Source organism: Zootoca vivipara, chromosome 5, assembly GCF_965207765.1.
Source record: "Zootoca vivipara chromosome 5, rZooViv2.hap1.1, whole genome shotgun sequence".
In the NCBI taxonomy this organism is placed as follows: domain Eukaryota; kingdom Metazoa; phylum Chordata; class Lepidosauria; order Squamata; family Lacertidae; genus Zootoca; species Zootoca vivipara.
The window spans coordinates 8,380,702-8,403,635 of NC_142588.1; the positions used below are offsets into that span (position 1 = coordinate 8,380,702).

The 22,934-nt window shown below is 47.0% G+C and overlaps 1 protein-coding gene and 1 long non-coding RNA gene across 14 annotated transcripts in view; one reads left to right on the plus strand and one right to left on the minus strand.

The window, feature by feature from the left end:
- LOC132592112 (uncharacterized) overlaps positions 1 to 4,450 on the plus strand; it is an 81,083-nt gene extending 76,633 nt beyond the window's left edge. For both annotated transcript variants that reach the window (XR_015950113.1, XR_009557543.2), the window contains one exon: positions 4,096 to 4,450. This is a non-coding gene — a long non-coding RNA (uncharacterized LOC132592112). The remainder of the gene's footprint in view (positions 1 to 4,095) is intronic.
- A 1,903-nt stretch (positions 4,451 to 6,353) lies between these two features.
- CTBP1 (C-terminal binding protein 1) overlaps positions 6,354 to 22,934 on the minus strand; it is a 50,559-nt gene continuing 33,978 nt past the window's right edge. For 6 of the 12 annotated variants that reach the window (XM_035137573.3, XM_088670002.1, XM_088670003.1 and 3 more), the window contains 7 exons: positions 22,217 to 22,361; positions 18,988 to 19,194; positions 17,585 to 17,799; positions 14,266 to 14,396; positions 12,778 to 12,905; positions 10,929 to 11,046; positions 6,354 to 7,431 (listed from right to left, as the gene is read on the minus strand). In XM_035137573.3, the coding sequence (XP_034993464.1) occupies positions 7,248 to 7,431; positions 10,929 to 11,046; positions 12,778 to 12,905; positions 14,266 to 14,396; positions 17,585 to 17,799; positions 18,988 to 19,194; positions 22,217 to 22,361 (1,128 nt within the window). In that variant the 3' untranslated portion in view covers positions 6,354 to 7,247. Of the gene's footprint in view, positions 7,435 to 10,928; positions 11,047 to 12,777; positions 12,906 to 14,265; positions 14,397 to 17,584; positions 17,800 to 18,987; positions 19,195 to 22,216; positions 22,362 to 22,934 lie in introns of all 12 variants that reach the window. The other 6 variants (XM_035137572.3, XM_035137575.3, XM_035137576.3 and 3 more) reach the window with 1 other exon arrangement.

Here is a 22,934-nt window from a genome sequence, read left to right on the forward strand (position 1 = left end):
CCTGGGGCCTGAAGCCAGCTCTCCATAGAGCACGTCCTTGGGGATCCAGCCATCTTCCATTCTGCGGACATGACCAGCCAGTGTAGACAGTGAGACAGGAGTGCGAACATGCTGGGAATGTGGGCTTGGAAGAGCACATCTTTGCTTGAGACTCTGTCCTGCCATGTGATGTCCAAAATCTTCCTGACACAGCGCATATAGAAAGCAATGAGGCGTCACCATTGCTGCCAAGTTGCTGTCAGAGAAATAAGGGACCAGGCCGGAAATAGCAGAGCGGAAGTAGCGCTGCCGCCATTTTGGAACTGGGCGGAGCATGCTCAGAAGTGACTTTTGATGCTGCTTTGCCCAGTTCCAAAATGGCCGCCGTGCCAGAAGTCGCAGTTCAGCCATTTTGGAACTGGGCAGAGCAGCATCAAAAGTCGCTTCTGAGCATGCTCCGCCCAGTTCCAAAATGGCCGCCGCGCCAGAATAAACAAGGAAAAAACAAAAAATTCGTTTTTTCAGCTAGGAACAGCTGGAAAAACGGGGATTTCCCGGGGAAAACAGGAGACTTGGCAGCTATGGGCATCACTCCTGCCGGTTGTAAATTGCCTGTGGCTCACTTCCATAAAGCAGCATGCTCAACACGCAAATCCGGTAAACCTTCATCTTAGTATTGGACATTAGCATCCCATTCTCCCATACCCTTTTAGATAGCCAGGGCAGCTCCCACAACACTGGAATTGCATGTTGTCAGTGTCGGGATGCCATCAGTGGTTCCCGGCTGTTTGCCCAGGAATTATAAAGAAAAGGAAAAGTTTCTTACAGTCCTTTATTATTTCAATTGTTACAGAGAGAGGCTATAGCAGGCTTCCTCAACTTCAGCCCTCCAGATGTTTTTGGCCTATAATTCCCATGATCCCTAGCTAGCAGGACCAGTGGTCAGGGATGCTGGGAGTTATAGTCTCAAAACATCTGGAGGAAGCCTGGGCTATAGCCTCTTGGATAATATAATAATAATTATTATTATTACTTATACCCCGCCCATCTGGCCGGGCCTCCCCAGCCACTCTAGGCGGCTTCCAACAGGATACTAAAAATACAACAAAAGTTCAAAGCATTAAAAACATCCCTAAACAGGGCTGCCTTCAAATGTCTTCTAAAAGTCAGATAGTTGTTTATTTCCTTGACATCTGATGGGAGGGCATTCCATAGGGTGGGCGCCGCTACCGAGAAGGCCCTCTGCCTGGTTCCCTGTAACCTCACTTCTCGCAGCGAGGGAACCGCCAGAAGGCCCTCGGAACTGGACCTCAGTGTCCGGGCTGAACGATGGGGGTGGAGATGCTCCTTCACTTTGAATTGTGCTCGGAAACATACAGAAGGAGTAAAAACCCTATCCTCTAATGACCAGCTGGGATAGGAAGTTCAAGCATTGAAGGCATCAAACATTGCTGGTTTCTCCGCAGTTCTCCTCCATCCCCGCTTGCCTGCCTTCCTCTGCTGCAGCAATGCACTTCAGCTCTCAGGCGGCAGACAAACTCAGGACTGCATTTCAGAATTAACTTCATGGCAAAAGAGTAACAACAACTCACATTATGTGTACACTGCATTTAATTCTAGGTTAGGTGTAGATAAGTCTGCATCCGTGCCAACTCAGTTTGCATCACGTGAAGAAACAGCTGAAACAGAGGCCGAAATCCCCTCATGGTGGGGACTTTTACGTGACCAGTGTTTTCTGTCTAAGCCAAGAGCAGAGAAGTCCCAGATTCTGGTGGCTTTTTATGTGCCATCCTGCAGGGTGATAGTTCGTCCTCTTACTTGCTTCGCTCAAATGAAACAGCTATGGCGATAATGTAATGTGGGACTAAAACTATACTCCAGTGCTTATTCAATTAAGGAAAAACGGTGTATGTAGAGAGGAAGAATCAGAGGAAGGGAATGCTGAGCTCTGCCTCTCTCACAAATTCCGTGTTTGTGAACACACGTCTGCTGGGAGAACAGTTTGTGTGAAGCAGGCAATACATGCCAGGAGCCATTTCTCTGCTAAGAGAGTGGGTGTCTTTTCCAGTAGTTGGAGCCAGATGCGAATGCAGTGTTACTTGGCAACATGAACATTCGCGTATACATTCATAATTTTTAAATAAATAAAAAATGTCCATTTTCAGGTTGCAGTCTTTGTATTTACTCCCCCACCCCACCCCCATATTACTGCTTGCTCTTTGGCAATTCATACACAAATAAGCAGGGATTAGCAATTGCATACTCGACAGCATTCCAGCAGGCCCAAGGCATTTTGCTGCCTGGAGTAGACCAAGCATATGCCGGGCTCCCTCCAGACGATTTGTTAACTCCCTATGTCTTTAATATCCTCCTTTCTTCTTTAATGCAGTTGCCATCGGGGCAGAGAAAGGGGGTGCGGTGGAGGCAGGCAGCCCCGGGTGTCACCACTGGGTGTGTGTGTGACAAAACGCCGGGTGGCACTCACCGTGGGGCCTGCAACGCACCCGAGCCACGCGTCTCTCTTGGGAGTGTCACGGTGGCTTGGGCACCCACACTGCCCCAAATGGTCTGCCTGCCACCTTCCCCTCAGCTGTAGGGCGGCTGAGTGGGAGGAGGAGGGCAGGCACCTCGGAGGCCCTGCAGAGCGTCCTGCCTCGGCTGGCCCTGCCCCATGGGTGGCGCCCAATCAGCTTGCTCCACCGCTGGTACCCATATCAAAAGAATTGTGCAATACTTTCTTACTTAGCCTTGGTTGCTATCTTAGAATCATAGAATCATAGAGTTGGAAGAGACCACAAGGGCCATCCAGTCCAACCCCCTGCCAAGCAGGAAACACCATCAAAGCATTCTTGACATATGTCTGTCAAGCCTCTGCTTAAAGACCTCCAAAGAAGGAGACTCCACCACACTTCTTGGCAGCAAATTCCACTGCCGAACAGCTCTTACTGTCAGGAAGTTCTTCCTAATGTTTAGGTGGAATCTTCTTTCTTGTAGTTTGAATCCATTGCTCCGTGTCCGCTTCTCTGGAGCAGCAGAAAACAACCTTTCACCCTTCTCTATATGACATCTTTTTATATATTTGAACATGGCTATCATATCACCCCTTAACCTTCTCTTCTCCAGGCTAAACATACCCAGCTCCCTAAGCCGTTCCTCATAAGGCATCGTTTCCAGGCCTTTGACCATTTTGGTTGCCCTCTTCTGGACACGTTCCAGCTTGTCAGTATCCTTCTTGAACTGTGGTGCCCAGAACTGGACACAGTACTCCAGGTGAGGTCTGACCAAAGCAGAATACAGTGGTACTATTACTTCCCTTGATCTAGACCAGGGGTCCCCAAACTACGGCCCCCGGGCCGGATGCGGCCCAATCGGCCTTCCAATCCGGCCCGCGACGACCCCCGCCGCCCGCTGCCGCCGCCCGCTCTCACGGCGCGCGGCGCAGCGGCGATCTGAAAAATCGGCAAAAAATCGCCGAAAATCGCTTGTGCGCATGCGTACGGGCCTCTCCCGACCCGGAAGAGGTCATTTCTGGTGCACTTCCGGGTCGGGGGAGGCCCATACGCATGCGCACAAGCGATTTTCGCCGATTTTTTTCCGCCCGTGTGCGTGTGCGCATGCGCACGGGCGCGCACTCCCCCGCCCTCCGGCCCGCTGCGCGCGCACTCCCCTCCAGTCCGGCCCACCGCGCGGTCGGCGCGGCGGGCACCGGCCCGCCGCTCGGTAAGTCTGGGGACCCCTGATCTAGACGCTATACTCCTATTGATGCAGCCCAGAATTGCATTGGCTTTTTTAGCTGCTGCATCACACTGTTGACTCATGTCAGGTTTGTGGTCTACCAGGACTCCTAGATCCTTTTCACATGTACTGCTCTCAAGCCAGGTGTCTCCCATCCTGTATTTGTGCCTTTCATTTTTTCATCTTGATTTATTATTATTATTATTATTATTATTATTATTATTATTATTATTATTATTATTGCTGCAGCCACACAAGCTGGAACAGGTTTACTCTTCATATCCTTAAGTTAAATGGGAAAGAAGAAAACTGCTTAAAGGTATCTAAAGAAGTACAAGGGTATGGAACACTTTCACATGTTGGTCTTTTTCTCATTTACAGCTAAGCCGGACCTGAGAAATTAGGTTGGAAGTGATTTTGCTTCTTCTGCTCTGGATAAGGTGGGGAAATCTATCAAGCTTCCAGGACATGCAAAATCACATCAGGACAGAAGAAAGGTTAGTCTCTCTTTTGTCAAGTTGCTGATGATTGGTAACAGTCAATCTGCCTTCTTGTCTCAATAGGTCTCGGGCATCTTTTAACATGTAAAATGCCGGCTGCAAAGAATATATTCTAATTACTGATTGTGTGTTGCACCCCAAAATCAGATGATTTTGTAATGTAGCTCAGCATCAATACATTAATACAGTATTTTTGCCACCTAGTGGTAACTACCAATAACTTAGATAAAGATTTTTAGCATCTCCACCTTTATGAAGGGAAAAATAGGAAATACGTGGCATGATCCTGCCAAAGTTCAGTACAGTGGTACCTCTACTTACGAATTTAATGCGTTCCGAATGCACATTCGTAAGTCGAAAAATTTGTAAATCCCATAGGAATGCATTGGGAGAAAAAATTCTTAAGTCGAAGCAACCCTATCTAAAAATTCGTAAGTAGAAGCAACCCTATCTAAACCGCATCCAAGATGGCGGACGGAGCTCCGTTCGTAAGTAGAGTTATTCGTAAGTAGAGTTATTCGTAAGTAGAGGTACCAATGTACTTTTTCAGACAAGCTTCAGGACCGCCACAAGATCCATCATTCAGAATCAAACGAAACCATTTCTTAGCTGAAGTTGACTCTGGGATGTAATGATAACCAGTTCCACACTTCCTAAAATAAAAGGACTAGTGGGTAGAGACTGGGCTGCCTGGGGAATCTGTAGAAAGCAAAAGGCATTTGAGGGTTTTGGTTTTTGTTTCCAACAGATAGTATAATTTGTGAGTTTGGACTGGTCTTGTCAAAAATTAGGCGGCGCCTTGCCAAACTCATGTTTCGGTTTGCCAGCTTTAATCAAAATGGCACGTGGCGTCCACGTGGCGACAAAGCCCTCTCCTGCCCCCGTCTGCCGAGTTTGGCCAAAGTGACATTTTGGTCTACCATCTTGGTTCAAAACAGGGCCAGTGTCCAAATGCTGGCAAAGATTGCCACCCCTACCTTGGGGACCCTCATGCCAAGCTTGGTGACAATACAGTATATTGAGATGCGTTTGAACCTATGCCAGAAAATGGGTAAAGTCACACACAAGTGACATTTTCGACCGCCATCTTGATACAAAATGGCACCTCACATACAAATGGTGATGAACCCTGTGCTGAGTTTTCTGGCAACATCTTGAGAGGCAGCCAAGCCTATGGAAAATAGATGGGCAGGCGGACAAACCACTTTCCAAATATAAAGTAGATTGTCTGAAATCTAAATAATCTTGAGGGATGAGGGTTAAGAGGTAGTTAGGAAAGGGAGGGACAGAGCCATAACGCAAAAATGTGGATGCCATTATTTAATCGAAAGAGAGGAATGTAATTACAAGATCTAAGGGTAAGAAGAAGAAAAATGAACATTTATGGGCACCGAAAGAGCATATTCAAAACCGAACAGTATTGCAGGCTGCTCTTTTTGCAGAAAATAAGTGTAAAATAGTGAGCCTTTCACCAGGTTTTTATTTCACCATAATTTGCTTCAGTGGCTGATTGAGGTGAAGAAAGGATGGGGAGAAGGGTGTATGAAATATGGAAACATTTCCAGTAGGATTGTGTTCCATATTTAATCCATTTATTCAGCCAAACTAGTTTTTTAACATGCACACGAAATGTTTATGCCACTATTGTTATATTGGTTTGCAATGAGAAATATATATATAAAACTGGCTGTTCTGTGGCTGGTTGATGCTCTTTCAAAACCAAAACTATCTTTATGTCCCAAGATATAAGAAAACTGATTCGCATAGATAGAAAAAATGAAACGAAAGCAGTTCTTTTCCAATACATCATTTCCAGTTTTCCAGTCAGTAAAAACAGGGATGCAGAAGCTGTCATTTTCCATTTGCTGTTAGATTTCAGCTTCCGTTTTCCTTAACCACTGACAATGACTACAAAGGTGGGTGGGAGTCTGAGCTGAAGGCCAAACATATCCCTATCCTTGTTGTAAAATACTGTATTTAAAAGAACTGCATTTAATTATGTTGTTGTTCTTCCGAGAAAGCATTACAACAATCAGAGCAAAATAATCCTAGGCATGAAGTATCCCTTAATCCTCATAAAAGATGAGCAACCACCCAGAAATAAATATGTATATATACATATATATGGTGCACATGGTATTTGTTTGGAATTTTTATTTCTTGAAAATAATAATTCATACAAATGGACACAGTCACAAACATGATTTTAACCCAAAATATTGCTAGCCTACCACATTACCAGGAAGGAATCCATGTAGGCAATGAAATGCAGCTACTTTTCAGTAGTCTAGTGCCTCTCTCAATCTCTCTCTCTCTCTCTCTCTCTGCATCCCACCAATAATATATATTAACCGGTGACAAAAGCATAATGCTCGTTTATAAAAAACCTTTATTTTGCACCTCAAAATCTCTTTGAAATGTCTTCATTCTGAAATAAGGGGAATTTGTGCCGAAATTAGGAGAAACTGTTTTTTACTTTATTAAATTATTCTAAAAAAATAAGACAAGAAGGTAGAAAAAACAATGCACTGTGTGGCATAGAAAGAAAAATGGGAAAAATCGTTGTCCTGAGAAGTTCACCAACTGCTTCGTTTTTAGGCATTTTTAAACATATAAAAAACAAAGGATCCCGAATCTCAAAAATGGTTTGTCGAATGCCTCCCTTATATATTTTTTTTTCTTGTTGACAACTAAGCAAACAAACCCTTGTTAATGTTCTAAAAACTGTACACAGACAAGTACATTCATGATATAATTAAACTACTAACTTCTCTGGCTTAACAAAGAACCCATAGGACACAGAAACAGTGAATCAGGTCACTGAACAGGGACAAACTACATTTTATATGGAGGAATAAAGTTTTCAAATCTTTCATCTTCCCACCATTTCTCATTATACTGCATATTGGACCACTTTCTAAAAACATAATATGGCCTCCTCTGTGTGTTCATGATTTTGCATCTATTCAAAGTCCAATCGGTTTTCCGCACGCTTTCCAAAGTTGCCTGTGTTGGGAATGATGTTTTCTTAGGCTACAATTGGTCGTTAGGGTGGTCTCTATCGGCTTCCGGTTTGACTGTCTGGCCAGGAGAAGGAGCGTGGGGAGGGTGGGCAGCAGGAGGAAGCCCATGCGATAAGGACATGGCGTTGGGGACTATTCCTTCTACTGCGGTAGGTAGGCCAGGCGGAGCCACGCTTACAACCCCGGGAGGATACCTGCTGAGAGAAAGGAGAGCATGCATCAGAGATCTGTTGAGATCCAGTGTGGCTTTTTGTGTGTGTGTGTGTGTGTGTGTGTGAAGTTTTACTACAAAATTTAAGGAAGAGTAACTTGTAGCACATGGTATCTGTTGCCTAAAGCATATCTATCTACCTGGAAGTCAGATTCACTGAATGCATGAACATTAACAAAAGATCTCCAACCAGCAACTTTTAAGCTTTTAATTAGAAATGCAATCTTGCAAGGGAGTGCTACCGTGTAAATAGGTAGCAAGAAGTAGAAATCCCATTAAAAAAAGAGAAAGTACAGTGGTGCCTCGCTAGACGAATGCCCTGTAAGAAGAATTTTCCGCTATACGAATAGGTTTTGCGATCGGAGGTTGCCTCGCAAGACGATGAGTTTTTTTATGGCCACCGCTTCGTCTTGCGAAGTGTGGCCATAAAAACCTCCGACTGCAAAACCTAAAGGGGCATTCGTCTAGCAAAGGGGAACGAGCTGCAGCACAGAAAGAAGGCAAAGGAAGACCAGCTGAGAAGCGCTGACAGCTGTCACCGCCTCCCAACTGATCTTCCTTTGCCTTCTTCCGGCAGCTGCAGTTCGTTCCCCTTTGTGTTCCGCTGGTCTCTGCCGGTGAGGGGCAACTGGCAGAGACCAGCGGAGCACAAAGGGCTGTAGCGCGGGAAGAAGGGGGGGAGAAGTGGAGGAACTGCTTGGGGTCTGGCCTGACAGCGGCAAGAAGGGGAGGACCCCTTCTTGCCGCTATCGCCACCAGACCCCAGCCAAAGGCAGTTAGCAGCGGGGGGTTTTCGCCGCTTGCGTTCCCCCAAGGGGGAGGCAAACAACGAAAAAACCCCGCCGCCTCCCCCGCCACTCGGCTTTCTCAGGGAACGCAAGCGGGCGGGCTAGGTGTCCCCCGCTTGCGTTCCCTGAGAAAGCCGTGCGCTTTCTCGGCAAAGACAAGCGGGCGGGCTAGGTGTCCCCCACTTGCCTTCGCTGAGAAAGCCGGGTGCCTTCTCACGGAACGCAAGCGGGGGACACCTAGCCCGCCCCCTTGCTTTCCCTGAGAAAGTGGCAGCGCAAAGCTGGCATGGGGGGCAGTTTCGGAAGCCTCCGAAACTGCACCCCATGCCGGCTTAGCGCTGTGAGAAGCGGGGGCGGGAGAAGCTTCTCCCGCCGCCGCTACTCGCCGTGTAAAGCCGGCATGGAGTGCAGTTTCGGAGGCTTCCGAGGCTGCACCCCATGCCGGCTTAGCGCTGTGAGAAGCGGCGGCGGGAGAAGCTTCTCCCGCCGCCGCTTCTCGCCGTGTAAAGCTGGCATGGAGTGCAGTTTCGGAGGCTTCCGAGGCTGCACCCCATGCCGGCTTAGCGCTGTGAGAAGCGGCGGCAGGAGAAGCTTCTCCCGCCGCCGCTTCTCGCCGTGTAAAGCCGGCATGGAGTGCAGTTTCGGAGGCTTCCGAGGCTGCACCCCATGCCGGCTTAGCGCTGTGAGAAGCGGCGGCAGGAGAAGCTTCTCCCGCCGCCGCTTCTCACAGCGCAAAGCCGGCATGGGGTGCAGCTTCGGAAGCCTCCGAAACTGCCCCCCATGCCGGCTTTGCGCTGCCACTTTCTCAGGGAAAGCAAGGGGGCGGGCTAGGTGTCCCCCGCTTGCGTTCCCTGAGAAGGCACCCGGCTTTCTCAGCGAAGGCAAGCGGGGGACACCTAGCCCGCCCGCTTGTCTTCGCCGAGAAAGCGCACGGCTTTCTCAGGGAACGCAAGCGGGGGACACCTAGCCCGCCCGCTTATGTTCCCTGAGAAAGTCGAGTGGCGGGGGAGGCAGGCGGCGGGAGGTGTTCCCCCCCCCACCGCCTCTCGCCCCGCACCCCCGGCACAGAGCGCAACTTCGGGTCTCCGAAGTTGCGTTCAGTGTCGGGGGAGGCAGGCGCTGCGGGGGGCTTTTTGCCATTTGCCTTCCCCGAGCCAAGGGGGAGGCAAACTGCAAAAAAACCTGGCCGCAGCGCCACACTTCGGCTCTGGCACTGGTTTGGCGGCGGTGGGGGAAAGGCGCAGGATCGTTCCTTCGCCTTTCCCCCACCCCTCCCGACAGAGCCGGATCCGACGAAGCTTCTGAAGCTTTGTCCGATCTGGCTCTGTCGTTGGCAGCAGCGGCGCTTGCTTTCTTGGCTCGGGGAAGCGCCTGCCTGCCTGCCTTCCCCGAGCCAAGAGAGCAAGCGCCGCCGCTGCCACCAGTTCCCCCGGAGCCCATAGGAACGCATTAATTGACTTTTAATGCATTCCTATGGGAAACGGTGCCTCGCTATACGAAATTTTCGTAGGTCGAATTGAGTCCTGGAATGAATTAATTTCGTCTAGCGAGGCACCACTGTACTCAATTCGTCCTACGAAAAATTCGTCTTGTGAGTCGCCGTTTCCCATAGGAATGCATTGAAACTTAATCAATGCATTCCTATTGGCTCCAGGGGACTGGCGGTGGCAGCGGCGCTTGCAGGCGGCAACAGCCCCGGAACTGCCTGCCTGCCTTCCCCGAGCCAAGAGAGCAAGCGCCGCTGCCGCCGCCAGTCCCCCGGAGCCCATAGGAACGCATTGATTAAGTTTCAATGCATTCCTATGGGAAACCGCGAACCGATGTCTGCTGTGTGCGAGGTGGCGGGGGGGGGGGGGAGAAGCGGAGAATAAGGGAGTTATTCTCCACTTCCCCCCCCCCCCCTGCCACGGACACCTGGCTCCGGGCGCTGGTTGCCGGGGCTGCCGCCACCTGGCTTCCCTGAGGGGAAGACAGGCCGTGGCAGCCCCCACACCGCCGCGCTTCGGCTCCATCCCCCGAAGCGCGGCGGGCGCTGGTTGCCGGGGCTGCTGCCACCAGCTGTAGCACGGGAAGAAGGCGAAGGAAGATCAGCTGTCAGGTTCCCGCGCTGACAGCTGATCTTCCGTTGCCGCCTTCCCGCGCTACATTCTATGGCCATGCTTCGCAAGAGGAAGCAGCGGCCATAGAAAACCTCGTCGTCTTGCGAATCCCTCGCGCAACGCAAAACTCGTTTGTCTTGTGAGTTTTTCGTTGTGCGAGGAATTCGTCTTGCGAGGTACCACTGTAGCTTAAAGCCACATTTAATTGCTCGCTTACTAAAGGAGGGCTGTTAACTATTCTGACACTCTTGCAGATGACCTTGCTGCCTCTTGGGGTGGGGTGCGGAGGTTATAGAGTTGTGCCCCCCTCCCAATTTAACAGCGATTGCATGGGAGAACAGTCAATAGTGCATCCCCCAATGAAATGTCCACAAGAGATTTAGTAGTAATAGCAATAGCATTTGATGGGATTGGCATTTGACTCAAAATGTTAACAGCCTTCTGAATCTCTTTTCCCCGAGTTGACGCCTCACAATGACAGCTCACTGTCAGCATGTCAAGAGATATACATAGCGGATACTGTCTAGAGCAGACAAAAGGGAACGCCATTAAACTGGCGTCGAGAGAAACTTCTGCCACCGCCACAATCTTACCTGTACGCAGCGCCATTGAGCTCTGGGTGAACAACTCCTGGGTCCATACTGGCCCAATGCGTAGCTGCAGTCAAATGTTCTTTGTTGACACAGTTCCTCAGGTTGTCCGGAATGCGACCTACTCAGACAGTTAAATACCGCAGCATAAGCATGTGCAAATAATGTCAGATTAAAAATAAAATGTGTGTGACATGTTAATAATGGCCGTTTTTCACTGGCTGTTACCAGTTCACCATTTGGCATGCTCTCTCCTTCGTTTAATTTCTCTGACCAGATATTAATGGCTATGAAGCGCAAGGGTCTGCAGTGGTACCTCGAGTTACAAATGCCTCAGGTTACAAACGCTTCGGGTTACAAACTCCGCTAACCTGGAAGAGTTACCTCCAGTTGAGAACTTTGCCCCAGGATGAGAACAGAAATCGTGTGCCGGTGGCGCAGGGGCAGCAGGAGGCCCCATTAGCGAAAGCATGCCTCTAGTTAAGAACAGTTTCAGATTAAGAACAGACCTCTAGAATGAATTAAGTTCATAACCAGAGGTTCTACTGTAATACACATAGGGTCAGGTGTGCACCTGGTCCACACCCTCAAACTGCCGCAACAAAATGACGTCACACAACCTGACTTTGGTGAGGCTCCAACAGCTTTGTAACCACAGTGGTGTTAAATTCACATTCAGTGTCAACATCATCATCATCATCATCATAATTTATTATTTATACCCCGCCCATCTGGCTGGGTCTCCCCAGCCACTCTGGGCGGCTTCCAACAGAAAAATAGAACAGAGTAATCTATTAAACATTAAAAGCCTCCCTGAACAGGGCTGCCTTCAGATGTCTTCTAAAAGTCTGGTAGTTGTTTTCCTTTTTGACATCTGTTGGGAGGGTTTCCACAGGGCAGGCGCCACCACCGAGAAGGCCCTCTGCCTAGTTCCCCGCAACTTGGCTTCTCGCAACGAGGGAACTGCCAGAAGGCCTTTGGTGCTGGACCTCAGTGTCCGGGCAGAATGATGGAGGTGGAGACGCTCCTTCAGGTATACTGAACCGAGGCCATTTAGGGCTTTAAAGGTCAGCACCAACACTTTGAATTGTGCTCGGAAACGTACTAGGAGCCAATGTAGATCTTTCAAGACCGGTGTTATGTGGTCTCGGCGGCTGCTCCCAGTCACCAGTCTAGCTGCCGCATTCTGGATTAGTTGTAGTTTCCTAGTCACCTTCAAAGGTAGCTCCACGTAGAGCGCATTGCAGTAGTCCAAGCGGGAGATAACTAGAGCATGCACCACTCTGGCTAGACAGTCTGCAGGCAGGTAGGGTCTCAGCCTGCGTACCAGATGGAGCTGATAGACAGCTGCCCGGGACACAGAATTGACCTGCGCCTCTATGGACAGCTGTGAGTCCAAAATGACTCCCAGGCTGCGCACCTGGTCCTTCAGGGGCACAGTTACCCCATTCAGAACCAGGGGGTCCTCCACACCTGCCTGCCTCCTGTCCCCCACAAACAGTAATTCTGTCTTGTCAGGATTCAACCTCAATCTGTTAGCCACCATCCATCGTTTGCAAAGTTAGCAATGCTGTACTTAGCAAATGTTATTCCAAGCCAGTTTGGTGTCCCCTTTGTACTACTGATGTTCTAGATCAGGCATCCCCAAACTTTGGCCCTCCAGATGTTTTGGACTACAATTCCCACCATCCCTGACCACTGGTCCTGTTAGCTAGGGATCATGGGAGTTGTAGGCTAAAACATCTGGAGGGCCGCAGTTTGGGGATGCCTGTTCTAGATACAGAAGAACAGCATGCTCCTTAAGCCAAAGGAACAGTCGGTAAGGGAACACTGAGGGGGATGTGGCTGGTACCTGTGATGGCTTTCCGGATCTCTCGGGCCGCTTCCTCCCGCATCTCTATTGAGGCTTGCTCACTGTACCAGGCAGCGTGGGGCGTACAGATCAGATTTGGCGCATCCTTCAGGGGACCCTGACTAAAGCTGAGAGAAAAAGTAAAGAAAGGTATCTTATACATTACATCTTGCACTGTAATTAATCATCCTCATGATCTTCGTGAACAGAGGGTTTCGTGTGTTTATTAAGAATTAATAATACGCAGCCAAAAATGAACTGCAAACACCCACCCATTTCTCAACAGCACAGCCAGTTCTGAGGATTATGGGAACAACAACTTGTGCATTTGAGGAAACAGTATTGAGATGGGGTTTGAAAGCCCAGAGCAGGTGTTTCCACAGAGTTCGCCGGAGGAAGATACAGTGGTCCCTCGACTTATGAATTACTTGACACCCGTAGGTTTCGACTTACGAACGGGACGAATGGCTGCACGCTTACGAATTTTTCTACATCCGAACGGAAACCGTTTGCGGTTTCAAATGCAGTTTCCCCGACTTACAAATTTTTACATGCGGTTTCCTCAGCTTACGATTTTTTCCGAATATTTTTTCCCCCTATGGGAAACCGCGTTTCAACTTCTGAACTTTTCAACCTACGAATGTGCATTCAGAACGGATTAAGTTCGTAAGTCGAGGGACCACACTGTATATGTAATAAAACAGTAAGACAGCCATTTGCCTAGATACAGAGAGAAGTATCTATGGTAAACTTTTGGGAGCACTAGTTGTGGAGTTGCCGGTTCTGTGGTAACGTGAGAGGCACGCGGTTCATTTAAACAGCTTCTCCCTGCCTTCGTATCGAGCCTCAACCAGGTCAATATCTTTGTGCCCCAAAAAGTTTTTGAAAGTATGACTGAGCTGTATACTGGGGTGAGTGGGCTCCCCAGGCCAAAACTTGATAGTGGAAAGGTATCAAACAGCATCTTTGAGGTATCTGTTCCTCACAACCTCACTGCTGACTGAACCCACGGAAGCTTTCAAGGTGTTGCTGAAGCTTTTGTGTAGGCCTGCTAGGTGCTCATGCATCACCCAAAAACATGACCAGTATCTCAGAGCCCTGCAGGACAGAGAATATAGATGGAGGACAGGCCAAGAAGTCAGGCGGGAACGTATTTTTGCTACGAAATACGCCTATTACCCTTGGAAGATGGTGTAGAACCATTAATTTCCTACTATTCGGAAGCAAGGGCGAGTTGAACCTGCTGCTACTCAAGCCAGAGGGTGCGAAGGTGAGCAAAGGCTGGTCACCAGGGGCATATAACTGGTATTTTCTTTTTAATAAATAGTGGGAAACAACATATTCTGGGTCACTGCTTATTCTGAATAATCCAGAGGTGCAAGTATATGAGACACTTGGAACACTCTAGGAAGGACCAGAGCATCTTCATTTGGAAGGAGCCATTTTTGTTTTGTGATAGAACAGGCACTAAACAGGAAACAAAATCACCTGAACGGTTCTGACTCGTGTACGTCCAAGGCTGCCCCTCGTATCCTTCCTTCCTTCAGGGCCTGTGCAAGTGCTTTTTCATCTACTAGCCCTCCTCGAGCCATGTTCACAAGGAAGGCTCCCTGTCGCATCTGCAGGAAGTTAAAAGGATGCATGCCAAGATTAAAAACGCACAAAATAAAGTTGATGTTAGTAAAGGAACCAGCCGTCATTGGACTAGCCTACACCCCAAAATGGACCACTTGCCTTACTACTACACATGGGGGAAATGCTACAAAAATCTTCTTATAAATGAAGCTTAAAAGGTGTAAATAGCCAAGCAAAACTGCATCTTTATCACTGTTAAAATGAAGAAGGCCCGGCCCGGGGGGGGGGGCCACGACGACATTAAATAGATTAATTTTTGCATTTGACAGATGTTCTGTCTGCGTTTAAATGCTATAATGTAGCCTAAGGCAATACTGAAAGCAAACCTTAAAAATATGGGCAGTTTGATGCTTTAAAAATACTTTCCATCTAGTTAACAGGACTTTAAAATTTGTGCCCTGTTGTACTGCATTGAAGTCAGATTACAGTTTATGAAATTTAAGACTCTGAGTCGCTGAAAGGAACTGCCATGGCTTTGGAGAAAGCGCACAGACTGTTTCCTCTACCTTTCACAAGAAACTGAACTGATTTACTGCAAAAAAAATATTTTAAGGGAAAGTGAATAGAAATTACTAAAAACGAAGACGTGTGAAAACAAGCACCCATTAGCAAACAAAATGTGTTTGCTTACTGATGCAATAACATAATTTTCTACTTGCCTTCACATATCAATGGAAACATTTAAAGTTGTACCAAGTAGAACAGCACAGCTGTCGACATAAAAATAATAAGTGACATATTAATAACTTATCAGAACACCTTTGCATTCCAAGATCCTTTAGGAAAGCGGAAATATTTACTAAATTATAAGACTGACACAGACAATTGTAGCTCTCAGTAATACACTTATGTCGGTTTTCTGTTTCATCAAGAAGTTTCATGGCTTTCAGAAACTTGCAAGCTAACATATCCGTAAATATGTTAATGTAATTCAACAAACAGCCACACCGTAATGTTGAGGTTTATTGCTTGTTGAAACCCAATTAACTTGAAAACCCAGAAAGCTGTAGAAACAAGTTTATGTGAAGCATATGTCTAGATAAAAGACAAATCATGAACTGTCTCAACAGAGAATCCATAGAATTATCTCCACAGCAAATTCTGTTGGTTGCAATAAAGAAAAGAAAAGGTTTATGTCACCTTAAAGACCAGAGCATTCATTTATACCAACATTTCTGCAGCACCATTTTTAAAAACAGAATTGACACTGTAATTAATATAAAAAAGAATAAAACAACAATTTGAAGTACCTCATACAATTGCAGGAGCAGCAAGAATATCAATAGGTTAACTAACATGTTTATATTTCTTTATTTGACATCTTGCTCTGTCCCATGGGCTCAAGACATCTCAGAGCAGCTTTTCTAAATGTTAATACACCGTTCCCTGGGAATCAAAGCCCAACTCTAAAATCAGTTGAAAAACTAATGTGCCCTGAAAATGCCTGCTGAGATAAAGGCGGTTTTGCAACCTGTCTAAATAGGGGCCATGAGGCAGCCAGTGGCTATTCCATATTCTGTTCATCAGGGCTGAAAAGCTTTTCTGCCCAATCGCCAGACCCCTTAACGTGGGGGGTGGGGGGGCAGAAAGGGGGCACCCAGAAGTGGATTGAATTCTCATGTTCTCATGCAGGTTCACAGATCAAAAAGAGATTCTTGGAATTATTGCGACACAAGCTTTCATGAACTAGGTGCCACTACATCAGGTGGATGGTTTGATCACCATAGCTCAGAGAAGTGGCTGCAGAATACAACTGTTGTTGTTGTTTAGTCGTTTAGTCGTGTCTGACTCTTCATGACCCCATGGACCAGAGCACGCCGGGCACTCCTGTCTTCCACTGCCTCCCACAGTTTGGTCAGACTCATGTTAGTGGCGTCGAGAACACTGTCCAACCATGTCGTCCTCTGTCGTCCCCTTTCCTTGTGCCCTCCATCTTTCCCAACATCAGGGTCTTTTTCAGGGAGTCTTCTCTTCTCATGAAGTGGTCAATCTTGGAGCCTCAGCTTCAGGACCTGTCCTTCCAGTGAGCACTCAGGGCTGATTTCCTTCAGAATGGATAGGTTTGATCTTCTTGCAGTCCATGGGACTCTCAAGAGTCTCCTCCAGCACCATAATTCAAAAGCATCAATTCTTTGGCGATCAGCCTTCTTTATGGTCCAGATCTCACTTCCATACATCACTACTGGGAAAACTATAGCTTTAACTATACGGACCTTTGTCGGCAAGGTGATGTCTCTGCTTTTTAAGATGCTGTCTAGCTTTGTCACTGCTTTTCTCCCAAGAAGCAGGTGTCTTTTAATTTCGTGACTGCTGTCACCATCTGCAGTGATCAAGGAGCCCAAGAAAGTAAAATCTCTCACTGCCTCCATTTCTTCCCCTTCTATTTGCCAGGAGGTGATGGGACCAGTGGCCATGATCTTGGTTTTTTTGATGTTGAGCTTCAGACCTTATTTTGCGCTCTCCTCTTTCACCCTCATTAAAAGGTTCTTTAATTCCTCCTCACTTTCTGCCATCAAGGTAGTGTCGTCTAGGATGTGACTAATTGAAGACTGCCATTATTCTGTAGGCAGTTCTCTGCCTGTAGAACTAAGGAATGGTTGTTTTGATCGGCAAGCGTACACTTCTGATAACATAAGTTCAATAAAAACTAAGTTACGGCTGTAAAGGCTATGGGTGATTTGCAAACATTTCAGTTGGAAGTCCAAAATTATTTCAAGCACTCTCCTCCACCAGTAGCCTGACAAATAAATTGGGAGGGGAACGCTTGTGTATATTAGCACTGAACACAAGGGGGCAGTAGCCACTTAATCTACGAATTGAGATGTGTAGAAATTTTATCGGAAGGCAACTTTTCAGTTCACAAGTAAACAAAGATCCACGTGATTAAACTGCAGTGGTAGGATGTAACATTTCTTCACCAAGTAGGACCTATCAATAGGACAGACGGCAGACAATATTGATACCAATTGATACCTGGTTGCATGGCAGAACTGCTCGCCTCTCAATACACATCATAACAATATATCTGCAATATGGGGGTGACATCACTGGTCTGCCACGCAGGGCTGTTGTAAGTATCCCTAAGGAGATGTTTGTGAAGTGCTTAGAACACACAAAAATTGCTGAATAAATGCTAACTCTTATCGTCACTGTGACATTACCTGAAACTTACCTGTTTAATGGTGAAGTCGTTAATAAGATGGTGGTTGTGTTCGTTTAGGCTGCAGTGGAGGGTGACGCAGTCGCTGTGAAACAACAAATCCTGCAAAGTCGTCACCCGCTGAAGTCCAAGAGCACGTTCCATGCCATCTGAGAGGTACGGGTCATAGAAAATGACATTGAAGCCAAAGGCTTTTGCACGTAGTGCAACCGCTTGGCCAACTCGTCCTGCAGGGAGGGGAAATTTTTTTCCTCTTACAACAAATATTACAAAAAATAAAGCAACCCACCCATTCATGCACAGATAGGGTTTGGACGCAATGTTAAACTATCTCTTTTCTGGTGCGGCCATAAGGAAAAGGTTTTGCTTCTGCTTTCAATTAACCATAGTTTATTATATCATTATCCCCAAAGCTGAATCTTAAATATGGTTTAGGACAGTGTTCTTCGATTATGGATCCCGCCTTCAGCTAAGCAGGCCGAGGATACTGTCCAACAACATCTGGCGACCCAAGGCTGAAGAACACTGGTTTAGCAGAATCGTAAACCAAGGTTTGACGTTTGCTTCTTTCCCTAAACCATGGTTAAGAATATCCAGTTTATCTGGGTCCAAGGATACCGCATGGCCATAATTAGTTGCAAGTGGAAGCAAAACTTTCCCCTCTCCTCCTCCTCATGGTGGCAGAAGAAGAGAGGGGAGCTCACAAAGCAGAGGGTCATTCATATAATGCTAAGCCATAGTTTACTGTTACGTCAGAAGGAGATCACAGAGTATGTACACACTTAAAGAGTTCTAATGAAACATGGGGGCAGGGAATGGAGGGGAGAAATTTCCAGTTCCATTAGGAAAACATCACTGTTACTCTTCCACCCCTCCCCAAACTTTGTGTAGACTCTTGCCCACTATGGTTCAACAAACTTATTTCTGCTGCAGAGTGACAGGGCGGTTCTGGAATACGTTTTAGAAATGAACTACCGAGCAAAATACAGTGGTACCTCGTTTTACGAACCTAATCTGTTCCTGAAGTCCATTCTTAAACCTATCTGTTCTTAAACCGAGGCACGCTTTCCCTAGTGAGGGCTCCCATCACCAGTGCCCTTCCACCGCTCGGTTTCCATTTGTAGACCGAGGTAAAGTTCGCAAACTGGGACACTACTTCCGGTTTTGCGGAGCTCGTAAACCGAATTGTTTGTAAACAGGACTGTTCTTAAACAGAGGTACCACTGTAGAGGGGTAGATATCTGGTCCTGGTAATGCAGACAATAGTTTCGGAGCATCTTAGGGCACTAGCTAACCCAGGCCAGCGATTCTAAATAGGATACCGTCATCCCTAGCAGTTTGTTAGGGTCCCAATTAGCCTTAAGTCACAACAGTGGATGCATTTAACTAACAAACAGACAATAGCGTTGGCATACCTAACCCAATAATGCCCAGGGTCTCCCCTCGGATTCTTGCAGCCCCAGAAGCAACTTCCCGGATCTGCTCCACGCTCTGCACCCTCGTGCCTTCTCGCAAGGCCTGATGAAGCCAGGTGGTTCGTCTGTACAGGTTCAAGATGTGGCACATTGTAGAGTCTGCTGTCTCTTCCACGGATGCAGCCGGAACATTGCACACTGCAATCCCTTAAAAAAGTATTCAAAAAACGCACAATGTGTTGAATCCTGGGGTGGCTCCAGAATCCCACGGAATGCCTCCCCCCGGGGGGGGGGCATGTTTGCCTCTGGCTTAGCATCTTTATGAATTCAACCAGGCCATGGCCCTCAGAGGCAAACTCGGCCCTCCAGATGTTTTGGGACTACAATTCCCATCATCCCTGACCACTGGCCCTGTTAGCTAGGGATGCTGGGAGTTGTAGTCCCAAAACATCTGGAGGGCCGAGTTTGCCTTTCCTTTGGAAAATAAAAACATATGAACAGCTAAAAGAAAAAGGGATAGGGTGGTTGCAATACCACCAGATCCATGATCTGTTCAAGGATGACAAAAAGAATTATGGCTTTGAAAACAAAAAATCCAGGTTTCAAATAGAGATAGTAGAAGGTAAAGAAAAATTGATGACTAAAATGTACGATCTCCTATTAGAGTGGAATACTAAAGTGGGCAGTTGACTTAGGATACAACATTGATTTTGATCAGTGGCACCAACTGTGGAACCATCACATTAAATTCACTGCCTGCATAACATTAAAGGAAAACATCATGAAAATGATATACCGATGGCATCTAACGCCCATCAAGCTTGCAAAAATCTATAAATCAAATAACAAAAAATGTTGGAAATGTAACAACAAAGATGGGGACTTTTACCATATGTGGTGGCGGTGTGATAAGGTGAAAGTATTTTGGGACTCAATTTATAATGAGTTAAATAGGATGTTAAGGTATACCTTCCCAAAGAAACCGGAAGCCATACTTTTGGGATTAATGGGAAGAGAAATTAAAAAGGAGGACCAAAAGCTGTTCATGTATGCCACTACGGCTGCTAGAATGATTCTAGCACAGAGGTGGAGAACTCCAGAAATCCCAACTGTAGACGAATGGAGGGAGAAATTGACGGAGATACTTAGAATTGGCGAGGTTGACAGGAAGAATAAGAGATCAGAAGGAACAAAGGTATCAGGAAGAATGGGGAAAGTTTGTAGAATATCTAAAGGAATATTGTTAAAATACTAAAACACTAGTAGGATTGTTTTGAAAATACAACACAAAAAGCATATAGTCATTGTCAACCACACATGTATGGAAATGTTTGAGGTGAATGACGGACAAGAAAAGATAAAACGCAGAACGTGGAAGAGGGTAAATAAAACCAAGAGAAAAGAAAGAGGAAGCCTAGTTCGAGAGAACAAGTCTAGATGATAAGAATATATAGGAGGATCAAAGGAGGTGTAAATAAGAAATGATACATTGGTATGTTTGGAAAACAACTTTTGTTTCACTCTATATTTATTTATTTATTTGTGAAACAAAATGTAATTGACATGTATTACCAGATGCATGGCAGTTTATTTGTATATTGATTTAACAAACTACTTGTATGATAAATGGAAACAATAAAAAATGAAGTTCAAAAAAAGAGTTTGCCTATCCTTGACCTAAAGCAAGACTATGCACCTTTCCAATGATTAAAAAATGGACAGTCCCCACTTGCTGCTTCAACCATCTAAAACAAGTCATGCACAAGAAAAGCGTAAGAGAAATAGAGGGGTTGTGGAATAAACTCTTGCTTTGGGTAGGGCAGGGGAGAGTGGAGCTGGGTGTAAGTAGTTGCTCTAGGGATGGGAACGAGGCTCATTTGCCAGAATTTAGTTTCTAGAATGCTCCAAGGTTGTGATCCAGGCATAGCGAACCTGTGGCCCTCCAGACCAGGGCTGGCACCAATGGTCGGCATGCTCAGCCATCTGCTGAGGGCTCAAGAACCCTCCATGACGTGGGGCAGTGAGGAGCTGGGAGTCGTGGAAGTGGCGTGGAGGATGGCTTGCCCAAGAGCCCTTCAAAACCCAGAGCCAGCACTGCTCCGGATCATGGAATCACAGAGTTTGGAAGCAACCCCAAGGATCATTTAGTCCAATCTCCAGTAGTGCAAGAATCTTTTGCCCAACATGGGGCTCAAACCTATGGCCTTGAGATTAAGAGTCCCATGCTCTACTGGCTGAGCCATCTCCACATTCCCAACTCTTACCAGCCCCAGCCGGTAAGCATGGCTCATGGTCAGGGTTAATGGGTAGGGCAGCCCAGGAGTGGGAAGGCCCACGGTGGCCACCTATACCTTCGCTGTCTGCAACAGAGACGACACAAATATGCAATGAAGCTGTGCTACATTTAACAGCAATGGTCTAAACCACTGAGCCTAGTGCTTGCCGATCGGAAGGTTGGCAGTTCGAATCCCCACAACAGGGTGAGCTCCCGTTGCTCGGTCCCGGCTCCTGCCCACCTAGCAGTTCAAAAGCATGTCCAAGTGCAAGTAGATAAATAGGTACCACTCTGGCAGGAAGGTAAACGGCATTTCCGTGTGCTGCTCTGGTTTTCCCAGAAGCGGCTTAGTCCTGCTGGCTACAAGAATCTGTACGCCGGCTCTCTTGGCCAGTAAAGCGAGATGAGCGCTGCAACCCCAGAGTCATCTGCTACTGGACCTAATGGTCAGGGGTCCCTTTTACCACAGCAAAACATTTTGTAGTTTTTGAATCAAGGTCCACAGCCAGAGATTTATGTGGATGTAAGGAGCAAGAGTGCGCTTGGAGGGGGCAGCATAAGTCAGTACAAAGCAACGAATGGCTAAATACAAATAGTGGAACCCCCTTGTGTTCACAGAAGTGCCTTTGATCCAGTGCACGGCTCCACTAACAGAAGAAAGGAAGGTCATTCCCCCTTTCCCCTGCAGCCCCCAGTTCACATCGAATGCTGAAGACTTACTGCAGAGTTGGGGGACCCTCCAGCAGAATGGAAGGTGCCATGGCTAGGGGGGAAGGGCAAACTGGCAAAAAATCCCCCCCCCTCCTCTTCCATTAGCAAATCCATACGTTGGGTCAAAGGCCTTTTTGTGAGCACCAACTGGATTACCCTTACTTGAGTTATTCAATTAATTTTAAATACAGAATACCAACCCTACATAAAATTTCACAGACGTGAATTAAGGCTATACTGTACCTAAATCGCCAGCAGATTTAATATCAATGTTATCAAAACCACTTCCAATTCTAACGATTATTCGAAGTGCTTTAAACTTCTCCAGGTCTTCACGGGTTAAAGTGATGGTGTGATACATCAGGGCACCCACTGCTTCATTTAGTACCTGAAAAGCAAAGGCAAACACAATTCAGTTACGTTCTCAACACGCCCTCCAGAATTCAAATTCCTGGGGTGCATGCCATCGCCCCCAATAGTCTGGTCATCTCTCGAGGGAGAAATTCAAGGTGTGGTTGTAGCAGAATGTGTAGCAAAATGATTGTCTGAGACTTACCGTTCACTTGAGAGACCTGTTCACAAATGCTACTCTATTTTGCTACTTCCCCCTGGGAGGTGAGGGACGCGGGTGGTGCTGTGGGTTAAACCACTGAGCCTAGGTTTTGCCGACTGGAAGGTCGGTGGTTCAAATCCCCGCGACGGGGTGAGCTCCTGTTGCTCGGTCCCTGCTTCTGCCAACCTAGCAGTTTGAAAGCACATCAAAGTGCAAGTAGATAAATAGGTACTGCTCTGGTGGGAAGGTAAACAGTGTTTCTGTGCGTTGCTCTGGTTCGCCAGGAGTGGTTTAGTCATGCTGGCCACATGACCTGGAAGCTGTACGCCGGCTCCCTCGGCCAGTAAAGCAAGATGAGCGCCGCAATCCCAGAGTTGTCCGCGACTGGACCTAATGGTCAGGGGTCCC